At 33.7% G+C, this 12,839-nt stretch overlaps 1 protein-coding gene across 1 annotated transcript; it reads right to left on the bottom strand.

Moving 5' to 3' along the window:
- Positions 1–8,934: 8,934 nt before the first annotated feature.
- On the bottom strand, positions 8,935–9,501 carry LOC122597553. The gene has a single exon (XM_043770132.1). The coding sequence runs from the start codon at positions 9,499–9,501 to the stop codon at positions 8,935–8,937; it is 567 nt and encodes a 188-aa protein (XP_043626067.1).
- Between the last annotated feature and the right edge of the window lie 3,338 nt (positions 9,502–12,839).

Raw genomic sequence — 12,839 nt, 5'->3', positions numbered from 1 at the left:
CAATTAAGTTCATAAATTTTTTGGTATTTAAATGTTAATCATTATATATTATTATTGATTATCAATGTCTATACTAAAAGCTTTGAAAAATTAATTCAATATCCGCGCACACATCGTGCGGGTAAAAGACCTAGTGTATATATATATATAATGTTACGATTACGATATTGCATTTAGAATTTGTGATATGATATATTCAGCATTTATATAAAATAAATTAGTTAATTAACTAAATAAAAAAATATTGCATTGTGAATGTGTGATATGATATAACCAACATTTATAATCAATCTATGTAATTATATATCATCTAGTTATTTATCAATGGTTTGTGTAGGAAAGAAAATAATATAAATACATTTAAAAATCAACTAAAAATGAGCTTTTAATACTTTGGCACCAACGTATTTTTTTTTCCTCTCTTTGTCTATTTTATTTTCCGAACATTCGGTCGGTATATGACATCGGGAAAACATTACCGTATAATGATGAAGTCTTGCACGTATTCTAAACAACGAGAGGTTGATCATGATCAGCTGTTACAAGTATTCAGAAAAAAAAAACCTCAAGGTTTTGTCATCCCTAAAGATTAAACTCAAGACCTTTGAATAAATAAAAGTTAATCGTTTTGTTTCATAATAAGATGTGATATTTGTACCACTTATTTTATATAAAATACATATAGCACAATATAAAACTTATACAGCAGTGCAAGTTATTAACACAACAATATGATAGATGTATTAAAAGAATAATACGTTATATTTTAACTAAATTGACATTATTACTCATATTATTATTATTATTTTATTATTGTTAATAAAAAAGTAACATGTATTTCATGGAAAAAATCCTGGTAGTAATACATAAGATTTTATGCTATATGCTAATTAACGAGCGATCCTCGATATATAAATTTATCTTTATTCCTATATAACATAAGTTCTATATCTCTCTTTTCCTTCTTTTAAAAAAAAAATACTCAAAATGTCCCCGTTTTTGAAAGTTTTTTTTTTATAATTAACTAATATAACCAAAATACTCTTAATCAAATAATTTACAACATCTATCATTCAACTTTTGAAATTTGTCTAAATTACTTTTACATCAATAACCAAATAGGTGTTGTCGCCACCATCACCCATCTTCGTCATATTGTACGGACATTTGTATAGTGTGTGTATATATATAAATATTGAAAAAGTTAATGAGTTATAACTACCAATAACATCTATGATAATGTATGGAGAGGTTATGTAAATAGTCTTATTTATTAGTCATTACTCATAACTAAGATAAACAAGCAACTTTTCGATGATATTAAGGGCGCGTTTGGTTTACAGAATTTGATGGAATTGGAATTCAATTACATTCTTTAGTGCATTTGGTTGTTCAAAGAATGAGAAATCACATCTCCGTAGGAATGTAAACATTCCATCATTTGATGAAATCTCCATTCTTTGGGGATGGAGGGAGGGATATCATTCATTCACACACTTGAATTTGCAAAAAATCAAAAACATTCCGTCAAATTTCATTCCGTCAAATTCCAATTCCGTTGATAGATTTCATTTTTTTCAAAAAACATTTTATGAACCAAATGCGCCTTAAAAATTAAAAAAAATCCGACTTTACGTAAAAAAAAATTAAAAAATGAGACTCTTTAATATCTCCAAAACAATATATTTATTTATGTGTGTATCATTTATACTATTTCATATGAAAACAATAAATATTATTTAGAAGTGCTGAAATATATATAATATTTTTATCGTGCGTGTCTTAAAATATTTTCACGTTCATTATTATTTTCTTAAATATTTTCATTAAGCTTTTAAATCTACAATTTTACATCAATTATTTACATTGTTCGTTGTTGTCTCCATCACCAATAGTGGCTCTCACCATCACGTCGTCATTACCATTGCATTGCGTGAGTATCGTGTTAGTTATTTTTAAAGAATTGAACTCATATATGTACGTCAGACTAAAATGAACTTCTATTTTGTGCAAGTAATATTCTTGATTGGATTGGATTAAGAGTTGTACAAATCGACTGAATGCGACGTGGAAATTGGATTAAGTTTGTAATACAATACTTGACAGTCTGGCAATGCCAGCAAGGCAGCTAAAGCCCATTTGACGTGGCCCCTTTATGGCTCCATCTATGACAATTAACACCATTCTTTGTTCCAGGTAGCACTCGACCGATGCATTTTCAGATTTTCTTCTCTCAGTTTAAAAATACACATATTCCAATTTCCAAGTCACAGGTTCAATAATATATATTTTTTGAGATCCCCAATTGAGTAATAAGTTGGATAGAAAATTTATAACTTTTTAGCTTTGGCTTCAACAAATTTTAGTTTAGCATGTTGTATTACATATATAATTAAGTTATTTGTTTGGATTTAAAGCTTTAACATTATGTTCTTATATTCTTTTTAAAAAAATAAAAGAAATTTTTAATGATTTTAAAATAAGTTGGTTTTAAATCATTTTTTTTTAGGATGAAATGCAAATAAATTGATCTAATTTGAAATGACCTTTTTAGTTGTTTTTAGAATATAAATTTGATTTAAGTTTCGCATATTGTCCAATTAAATTTCATTGTGATATCTCAAATAATAACTACTAACTAACTGTTAATAAAGAAAATAACATGATAAGTATAACAAGATCATTTTCAAAGCCATGGTGTCGTCTCGTAATGGTGTGGTATAAACAAAGTTATAAACACGTCGAAATCAACTACCTTTAGAGTGTTGTCGTTCACACAACCACTCACTACTACTTGTAAGGTTGGTGGCGGCTTGTAAAGTTTTATTTTTTGTCTTAGAAGAGAATGTTAACTCAATAAACACATCCACATCAACTACCTTTAGATTATTGTCGTTCACACAACCACTCACTACTACTTGTTGTTAGAATGTATGTATCTAATCACGAGTACACAACGGAAAAATCGAAACAAATATGCAATCAAATTAATTAACAAAGAATAGAATTGAGACGTGTACCTTATGCAAAGCTCCCAAAGAATAATGATATTATTATTATGATGATTTACGGTTTAAAGTAAAACCCATGTACGATCGCACACTAGACACCCCGTATATTGTATGCTAGTACCCGAATCACGAACCGAACAACCCTTTGTTTGCTACCCTTTGATCGACCCTAAGCACAAAGAAAATCCTTTTTCTTGCTTCAAAACCAAAAACCGAAAACCCTTTGGAAAGGGGGTTTTCGGTCGAACCAAAGAAGAGAGAGAGAGGGGTTTTTCACAATTGATTGTATTGTGAATGTGTGTTATAACCCTTCAAATTAGCCCTGTATTTATAGGCAAATGTGTAAGGGTTTTAGACTTGGTGGACAAGTAATCCCAAGGCGTAGAAGCCTTGGAATTTTCGGCCCCCATATGGAATAAGGAAACAACTCATTTTCCTTATTATAATTCAATACCTCCTCTTTAATTAATTAAATACATAATTAATTAATTCGTGATTATATATTTAAATAATATATTACTTTAATATACTAATTAATAATATAGAGTTACCGTGTCATTTCGTGTGACCCCATAGGCTTAAATTATATCCGGACATACGTTTTATAATTAACATGATCGCACTCCAAACAGCTCCCACTTGAGCATGCTATTTATAAAAGTAATAACATTGGTTAGCGTCTAGCAACACGCCAATGCTCCTAGAAATGTTTAAGAATAATTTCTTAAATTTGCCAATTTGAAATGATTTAATCTTTAATATCCCTTTGTTCAGATACCCTTGTTAATTATGAATATGGATCAATGTCATTTCATAAATTAACGATTATGTTTCTCATTTTTACAATTAATCAAGATTACCAAATTAGTCAATACATCCTCTTGAGTTCATTTGGGTGTGGCCACACAAACATCTTAAATTAATTAATGAGGGTGCCAAATGGTATCATACTTCAGTTGCAAATTGAAGTAACAAATCAAGTATTGACTACATGGATCTAAGCATGCAAATATAAGACACAATTATTATAAAATGAAACCACTTATACCGCGTATAAAAATTCATTTATTGAAAATAACAATTGTTTAACATCACATTATCCAAATACCAATCACATATTTACATGACATAACTAGCAATATCTAAGTCCTATACCCTCGGCATACTTATTGAGCTTTCCTTTTGACAAGGCCTTTGTAAAAGGATCTGCTAAGTTAAAATCTGTGTGAACTTTGATTAACTTGATTTCACCCGATTCGATTTGCTCACGAACGTAGTGATATCTCCTTTGGTAATGTCTGACGCCTTTTTGAACCTCAGGTTCATTGGCAATGATAATTGCTCCCGAAGTATCACAAAATAAATCCATTGGAGTGTTATTTGATGGCATTACATCAAGCCCAGAAATAAACTTTCTGATCCAGACAACTTCCATGGCCGCATCCAAAGCAGCTATATACTCAGACTCTGTAGCAAACATAGCGATTGTAGATTATGTCTTGCTCTTCCAATCTACTGCACCTTCATTTAAAACGAAGACATATCATGACTGAGATTTTGTATCATCTTTATCAGTCTGAAATCCAGTATCAAAGTATCCAGTGACTTTAAGCTCAACATCGGGATTTCCTCCATACACCAAGAACAATTCTTTAGTAGCACGCATGTACTTCAGAATGTTCTTTACATCAGTCCAATGATCCTCTCCCGGATTTTGCTGATAGCGGCTAACTATATTTTGCGCGAACGCAACATCAGGTCTAGTGCATCTTACCGCATACATGATAGAACCCACCGCCGAAGCATAAGGAATTCTTTTCATACGTTCCACCTCTTCAGGTGTAGAAGCACCGTTCTTGCTAGATAAATTAAGTCCCTCTTGCACAGACAAGTTCCCACGCTTAGAATTCTCCATCTTGAATATCTTCAAGATCATATCTATGTAAGCACTTTGACTTAATCCAATCAACCGTTTACTTCTATCTTTATAGATCTTGATTCCAAGTATAAATGCCGTTTCACCCAAGTCTTTCATAGCAAAACACTTTACAAAATAAGATTTAACGTCTTTCAACATTGGAATGTGATTTCCTATTATCAATATGTCATCTACACATACAAGACAAGGAAAGTGACATTACTCCCACTAGCTTTGCAATATACACATGGTGATGGTGGTGTTTTATTCTTGTATTTAAATTTATGTTGTACAAGTAACTATCTAAACTAACACACACTTTAACGAGCAGAGAACCCGGTCAATGCAATATAGCCTAGTGGTAAGTTACAGGATCGTTCGCAGGGACGCGTTGCGTTACCTAATCTAGTAGTACGTGTAATTCTAGTTTGTTTGGGGGTCAGTCACTAACTCCTAATAAACTAATACTTTTGACAGTAAAATAAATAAAATCTAACCACGCGCTTTGCAGCGAGAGGCTAATCTGAAAATAGTTTGGAAAAAGCAAATAACAGTAATTAAATTAAAATACTTGTTTGGCATCTCCGATCTCATGGTACGACCAAATACTATCTTACTGGTTTGTTAGCATGTTGGAAACTTAATCACGGTTTAGATTCTCGTTAGATTCACTTTACCTAGTTAGTAGTGCTGTCGCTAGACTCACAATACCCATTATAACAAATTCTCGCTAGATTCTTTGTATTAAGCATTATGACCTAAAGTTTGTGTTACTAATTCATCTTTTAATTACCTGGCTCTTAAGCCATGACCAGATATAATTCCCTCCGGTGACCACAGTACTCGTTTCCAAGTCAAAGGATCGCGTCTGGTATTGTTAAGCTTCATGTTCAATTCATCCTAGTTACTATGGATCCCTCGGTTACAAGTGAATCACTTTTTACTTCTAGTTATAGACCGACTAGTTGTTTTCTGTCATACCATATCAGTCCTAGTGCATGATCATAGACAACCATTAGAATTAAACTAATATGTTCAGATATAAAACCAATAGCAACATGAATTACTAATAAACATGGATCTACGATAAATAATAAAGCACACTCCAACAAAATCTAAACAAACACAGTAAAACAATAAGCATCTACATGATCACATTGATCCAAACAAGTATTCAGCCTACTAGCCTAGCATTATTAAAGGAATAACAAAGTCTGAGAAGATAAAAGACATAGTTCAATAACAAAGAGTAAATAAAGATGAAATATCTAGACCAAGAGTGAAGATCGGAAGGTGTTTAGATGCTCCAAAACCTTCTTGGAATATGCAATTTCGATCTAGGGTTATTCCTGGGCGGCTAGGGCTGCTGAATCGGCTCTCTCTTAGGGTTTTGAGGGTTAGTTCGACTTAAATAGGTGTTAAAGTCGGTTTCGGATCTGGGCCGACCAGCGGCGCTGGTCCTGGGCTTCCTTGGGCTAGCGACGTTGGTTGGTTGAGGAGCGGTCGCTGGTGAATGAGTAGCGGCGCTGGTTGGCTGGGGAGCGGACACTGGTGAGTACCAGCGGCACTGGTTAGGTGGCCAGCGGCATAATCACATGATGTCATTTACCTTCTCTCGCATCTTCCGGGAACCTGCATAATCACATCATTCATTAAGTACCAATAGTTCCAGAATAATAACTCATTTAAGCATAGAAATGAAGCCCTTCTTTAGGGGTTTTTATCACAAAATGGACGCTCATTACATAGCTCATCAGGATTTTGAGCAAAACCAAACGATTTCCTCGTCAAATCTCTTATTCCAACTTCTTGATGCTTGCTTCAATCCATAAATGGACCTTTGAAGTTTGCATACTTTGTTGGGATGTTCTGGATTGACAAAACCTTCCGGTTGTACCATATAGACTTCCTCGTCTAAAAAACCATTCAAGAAAGCGATTCTGACATCCATTTGCCATATCTCATAGTCATAGTACGCTGCTATGGCTAAAATGATCTCAATAGCTCTAATGTCCGCAACGGGAGAAAATGTTTCTTCATAATCAACTCCAAAAAGTTGAGTATAACCTTTTGCCACAAGACGAGCTTTATAGGTGTGTACATTTCCATCCATGTCGGTCTTCTTCTTGAAGATCCATTTATACCCAACGGTTCTACCATTTGGTGGAAGATCAACCAAGCTCCAGACTTGATTATCTTTCATGGATTTCATTTCCACATTCGCAGCTTCAAGCCATTTGTCAGATTTTGGATCTGATAATGCTGCATTGAAATTAAGAGGTTCATTCAAATCTCCTACTACATGTTCTTCAGATTCAATCATAAGATTTAATCTTGCACGAGCACGTATTGTCCTTGAGAACCTACGAAGTGGAATCGCTTCATCTTCAACTTGATATTCATCTAGAGATTCATCTCTTTGAACATTTTCCCCCCAAGTTGAAGATTCCTAGTGCTTTCAGAAGTTGACACATCTTCTTGATGCTCATCAAGTTCAACAATCCTCCCACTGTCCTTTTGAGATATGAGTTGCTCTTAAAAAAACTCAGCAAATCTATATACCTTGACAGTGTTTTCCTTAGGAAAGTAGAAGTAGTAACCCATAGTTTCCTTTGGGTATCCTACAAAGATGCACTTAACAGATCTAGATTCAAGTTTGTCAGGCGTATCTCGTTTCACGAGTGCCTCACATCCCAGACCTTCAAGTAAGACAATTTGGGAACACTCCCATGCCATAATTCATGTGGTGTCTTGTCAACCTTCTTGGTTGGAACCATATTGAGAATGCGAACAGCAGTCTCAAGGGCATAATCCCAAAACGAAAAAGGAAGAGTTGTATGTTTCATCATTGATCGAACCATTTCCAACAAGGTTCGATTCTTCCTCTTTGAAACACCATTATGTTGAGGAGTATATGGAGGAGTAAGCTGTTGAACTATTCCACAAGCTTTAAGATAATCTTAGAACTCTTGACTTAAGTATTCCCCACCTCGATCCGAATGAAGAATCATGATGGTTTTACTGAGTTGATTCTCTACTTCACTTTTAAATTCCTTGAATGCATCTAAGACTTCATGTTTATGCTTAATCAAATAAACATAACCATAACGACTGAAATCATCCGTAAAAGTGACGAAGTAGCTAGCACCTCTCCTTGACACATGTCTAAATGGGCCACATACATCCGTATGTATTAGTCCAAGTAGCTCTTTAGCCCTTTCCGGTTTATTCAAAAAAGGTTTCCTTGTCATTTTGCCGGAAACACAAGATACACATTTTTCCAAATGATTCATCATTTATTTATAAGACACCGTCCCTTTGAAGTCTTTCAATGCGTTTCTTGCCAACATGGGCAAGTCGACAATGCCAAAGATAAGTCAAGTCTGAATTGAGCTTGACTCGTTTGCTAACATTATACATTGAATTATCCTTTGAATCACAACCATGCATTTCAATTTCATAAATACCATCACAATCAATAGCATTAAAATAATGAACATTATTACGAGAAACTGAAATTCCATAATCATTAAAAACATTAATGAATCCCTTGTTTTTCAACAAAGAAACTGAAATGACACCTCTAGTAATAAAAGGTGCATAATGACAATTGTCTAAAACAATTATTAAACCACTAGGTAAAACCAAACGATATTCGCCAATTTCTTCTACAGCTGTCGGTAGGCCGATTCCCACGAACAGTTGTAAAGATCCTGACTTCAGTTTCCTTCTTCTTCTAAGCCCCTGTGAAGAATTACAGATATGAGTACCACACCCGGTGTCGTAAACACATGAATTCCGCTTAGAAAATGAATATAATTCAATAGTGAAGATACCTGAAGTACTGGCCGAACCAGTTTGCTTCTTCTCCAACTCAGCTAGATACTTAGGGCAATTCCGTTTCCAATGACCCACTTTATCGCAGTGATAACAAGATTGGTCCTTAACATAATTTTCCTTTTTCGTCGGAGGGGTCCTTTTAGATTTAGGAGTAGCAATTTGCTTTCATTTATCCTTGTTGCCCTTTCCCTTCGGTTGTTTCCCTTTGTGGACCTTTCCCCCCTTGATCGTGAGAACTTGGGGTATAGCAGACTTCTTTGGAAGCTTCTTTTCATACTCATTCGCCATGGCATGAAGTTTAGCAATGGTTGTGTCCATGCTATGCATATTATAATTGCGCACAAATTCCTCAAAGTTCTTGGATAAAGACTTGAGAATTATGCCAATTATAAAAGGCGATGGATAAGCATAATTCAACCTTTCTAATTGCTCAAAATACCTCTTCATCTTGAGGATATGAGGACTGATCGGTGTTCCTTGCTCGTGATGTAAGCTATGAAGTGTTTTATTCAGTTCAAATACTTCAGATTCAGCTTGTTTCCCATAGATAGATTTAAGATTATTAAGTATGTCATACAAACCAATGACCTCATTATATCTATCATACTGAGCAATGCATGCTTCCAACTCTCTAGTTGCAGCATTAATACCTGGAGCAACGGGTGTCTGCAATTTAATGACTTGAAACCAGTCATTGAAATTTGATCCATAAAGGTTTTCCCTTTCTAGCATCGACCTAAAATCCAATTGATGTATGTTTTGAGTAGGATTTGTTGTTGCCATCTACAAAATAGATAAAAGTTCAATTATCGGTATTTTCGATAATAAATCCTTAAGAAATGTAATTTACCCTTGTTAAATTCATCTAACAAATTGCTTTCACTAAGGCTAGGATCCAACTTGACATACAGTCATTTCATCTATTGATCAACTAGAAACGACGGTATTCAAAAGGTAATCGTGAAAACGAAAATTGCATTCATGCAACTCCTAGAGTTATGGGACTTACAACAACACTTTATAGAGGTATTAAGTGTTTTGTAAACATGTTTTGTCCTATCTTATACCACGGGTCAAGGATCTTACCTCTTAACTCGTTTTAAGTTGCCCAATTAAGAACATGTAGGTAGTTTACCGCTGTCTCACAACGAGTGGTAATCTACCTTGAAGAGATATTAAGTGTTTTGTAAACACTTAATAGAGGTATTAAGTGTTTTGTAAACATGTTTTGTCCTATCTTATACCACGGGTCAAGGATCTTACCTCTTAACTCATTTTAAGTTGCCCAATTAAGAACATGTAGGTAGTCTACCGCTGTCTCACAACGAGTGGTAATCTACCTTGAAGAGATACAATTCGCCTACGGTCTCACGTAGAGCGAAAAGCACTAGCAAGTGTTCTAATCAAAGTGGGTAGCAATGACTTAACTTTAAAAGGGTAATGCATTTGATGCGAATCAAAAATTTATGTATGAAGACTCATGCAAATCTTCATAACATAACATTTAATAAAATCATTTTTATAGTCTTAACAACACAAGAGAGCTCGGTAGCTCCATTTGAACGCACAAAGAAGCGCAATGGCAAAGGTTTGCGATGAACGCAATTAAAAACCCGCCCTTTTAGAAGACTAACGCACTCCGACTTATACCTCTCTTAGAGTTTGTTCAAATGGGTGAGCCGGTGTATCTCAAGGTTGTAAGACTCCAATTTTATTAATGAAATCTCTATTTCGATAGTTCTTAGTCAAGTTTATATTTTTTCAAGAAAACAATTTTTGCATCACCTTTATACAACTTATAAATAATACAAACATTAATAAACTTACTAATTACTGAACTACTTTAATCAAGCAACAAATTAAGGTAGGCCACCTAAACGTGGTCACTATGGTTCATGCATATGTTTAAATTCCGTCTCCCCCTTCCGAGGAAGAGGACCACATAAATCAAGTTACCTTGATTGCGTAAGCCTTTAAACAATTTTAAATAACAAGTAATAACACATAAACATGCTGACTGGAAATTTCCAGCAGCTTGACGACCAGTTTAGACCTGTTTTTGGTCCGATTCAGCTTTCGGCCAGAACTACAAGTTTTATCCCTATGTGTTGAGCATCTACTGTCCAAAGCACAACTTCCAACTCATTACCGATTAAAAGATATGAATTTTTAGTGAACTGTTGCAAATCAAGAAAATCACACAAAAAATTCACATAGTCACACAATTATCTAATAATTAACCCTAATTATTTGATCATCATGATTTGCAATATATATCTCTATATATTCAGTAAAATCACAATTAATTTTGCACGAATTCTTTGTGATTTTACTATTATATAACAACTTTAAATAATTAAGAAACATGTAACATGTAATTTATAACACATAAATCATGTCAATTCACAAACTCAAAACTTGCCATGAGGGTTTCAATCTTCCATTGAATTAGGTTAAATTAATTAAACAAAATCCGAAAACTCTTTTAATTATTTAATAATCAATTAAATGTAAACCAACCCTTAACCCCCCTTCAACTTTTGATCTTTGTAATTAATAGATCACATATATGGATCTGATACCACTGTTAGAATGTATGTATCTAATCACGAGTACGCAACGGAAGAATCGAAACAAATATGCAATCAAATTAATTAACAAAGAATATAATTGAGACGTGTACCTTATGCAAAACTTCCAAATAATAATGATATTATTGTTATGATGATTTAGGGTTTAAAGTAAAACCCCTCTACGATCGCACACTAGACACTCTGTATATTGTATGCTAGTACCCGAATCACGAACCGAACAACCCTTTGTTTGCTACCCTTCGATCAACCCTAAGCACAAAACCCGAAAACCCTTTTTCTTGCTTAAAAACCGAAAACCGAAAACTGTTTGGAGAGGGGGTTCGGTCGAACCAAAGGAGAGAGAGAGAGAGAGAGGTTTTTTTACAATTAATTGTATTGTGAATGTGTGTTAAAACCCGGCAATTGTGTAAGGGTTTTAGACTTGGTGGACAAGTAATCCCAAGGCTTAGAAGCCTTGGAATTTTCGGCCCCCATATGGAATAAGGAAATAACTCTTTTTCCTTATTATAATCCAATGCCTCATCTTTAATTGATTAAATACATAATTAATTCGTGATTATATATTTAATTAATATATTACTTTAATATCTAATTAATAATATAGAGTTACCGTGTCATTTCGTATGACCCCATAGACATTAATTTTTTCCGGATATACGTTTTATAGTTAACATGATCACACTTCTAACACTTGTAAGGTTGGTGGCGACTTGTAAGGTTTTATTTTTTGTCTTAGAAGAGAATGTTAACTCAATGAAGACATGACGTTAGTAAAAATTAAACATTAAACACAATATATTGGAGCTGTAATTTGCTTGTTCTCTTAATATTTTTCTTATGTACTTCTTTATATGCCTATTTTGGGTGAGTTATATTAACAGTATTTAAAATAAAATACCCTTCAGTTTCGAATCATGTTTTGTTTTTGAATAAAACAGAATTCAAACACATATTATTCTAATGAGAATGAGTAGGATAAACGCAAATTACGGGGGAAATTGGAAACAAACACAAAGAATGAGGGATTATTTAATGTTTGCTTTGTACTACTCCCCTACGTTTATTGACCCCAGTCACCGCACGGCCCACATCTCATTTGCCCTTTTGAAATATATTTATTTTAAATTTTAATTTATATACATTCTATTTGGAAAATATTCCATTTTTACCTTATTAATTAATTTTAGAGTAAATTGCATTTTTCCTTATTCAACTTGACACGTTTTTCACTTTTCGTCTCTAAAGTAGAAAAATAGCAAAAAACCCTAAACTTGATACTTTTTCCACTTTTCATCCCCGAGATAACGGTGTTAGTTTTTCTTCATTAACGTTGCCACCATTCGTTAGTTTTTTGTTATTTTTTGTCCTTTCCTTTTTTTCACTTTTTATTTTTGTTTTTGAAAATGTCATAACTGTCCAGTGATGTAAAAATCGTAAAGGAGTAAGCAACGAATCTTAATAAAAACTATTAAATGA

Source organism: Erigeron canadensis, chromosome 4 (genome assembly GCF_010389155.1).
Source record: "Erigeron canadensis isolate Cc75 chromosome 4, C_canadensis_v1, whole genome shotgun sequence".
In the NCBI taxonomy this organism is placed as follows: Eukaryota; Viridiplantae; Streptophyta; class Magnoliopsida; order Asterales; family Asteraceae; genus Erigeron; species Erigeron canadensis.
This window is presented reverse-complemented; position numbering and strand designations above follow the sequence as displayed.

Excerpts from the sequence above, each read along its gene's own strand:
- LOC122597553 (XM_043770132.1), bottom strand. The coding sequence starts at position 9,501 with ATGCTAGAAAGGGAAAACCTTTATGGATCAAATTTCAATGACTGGTTT.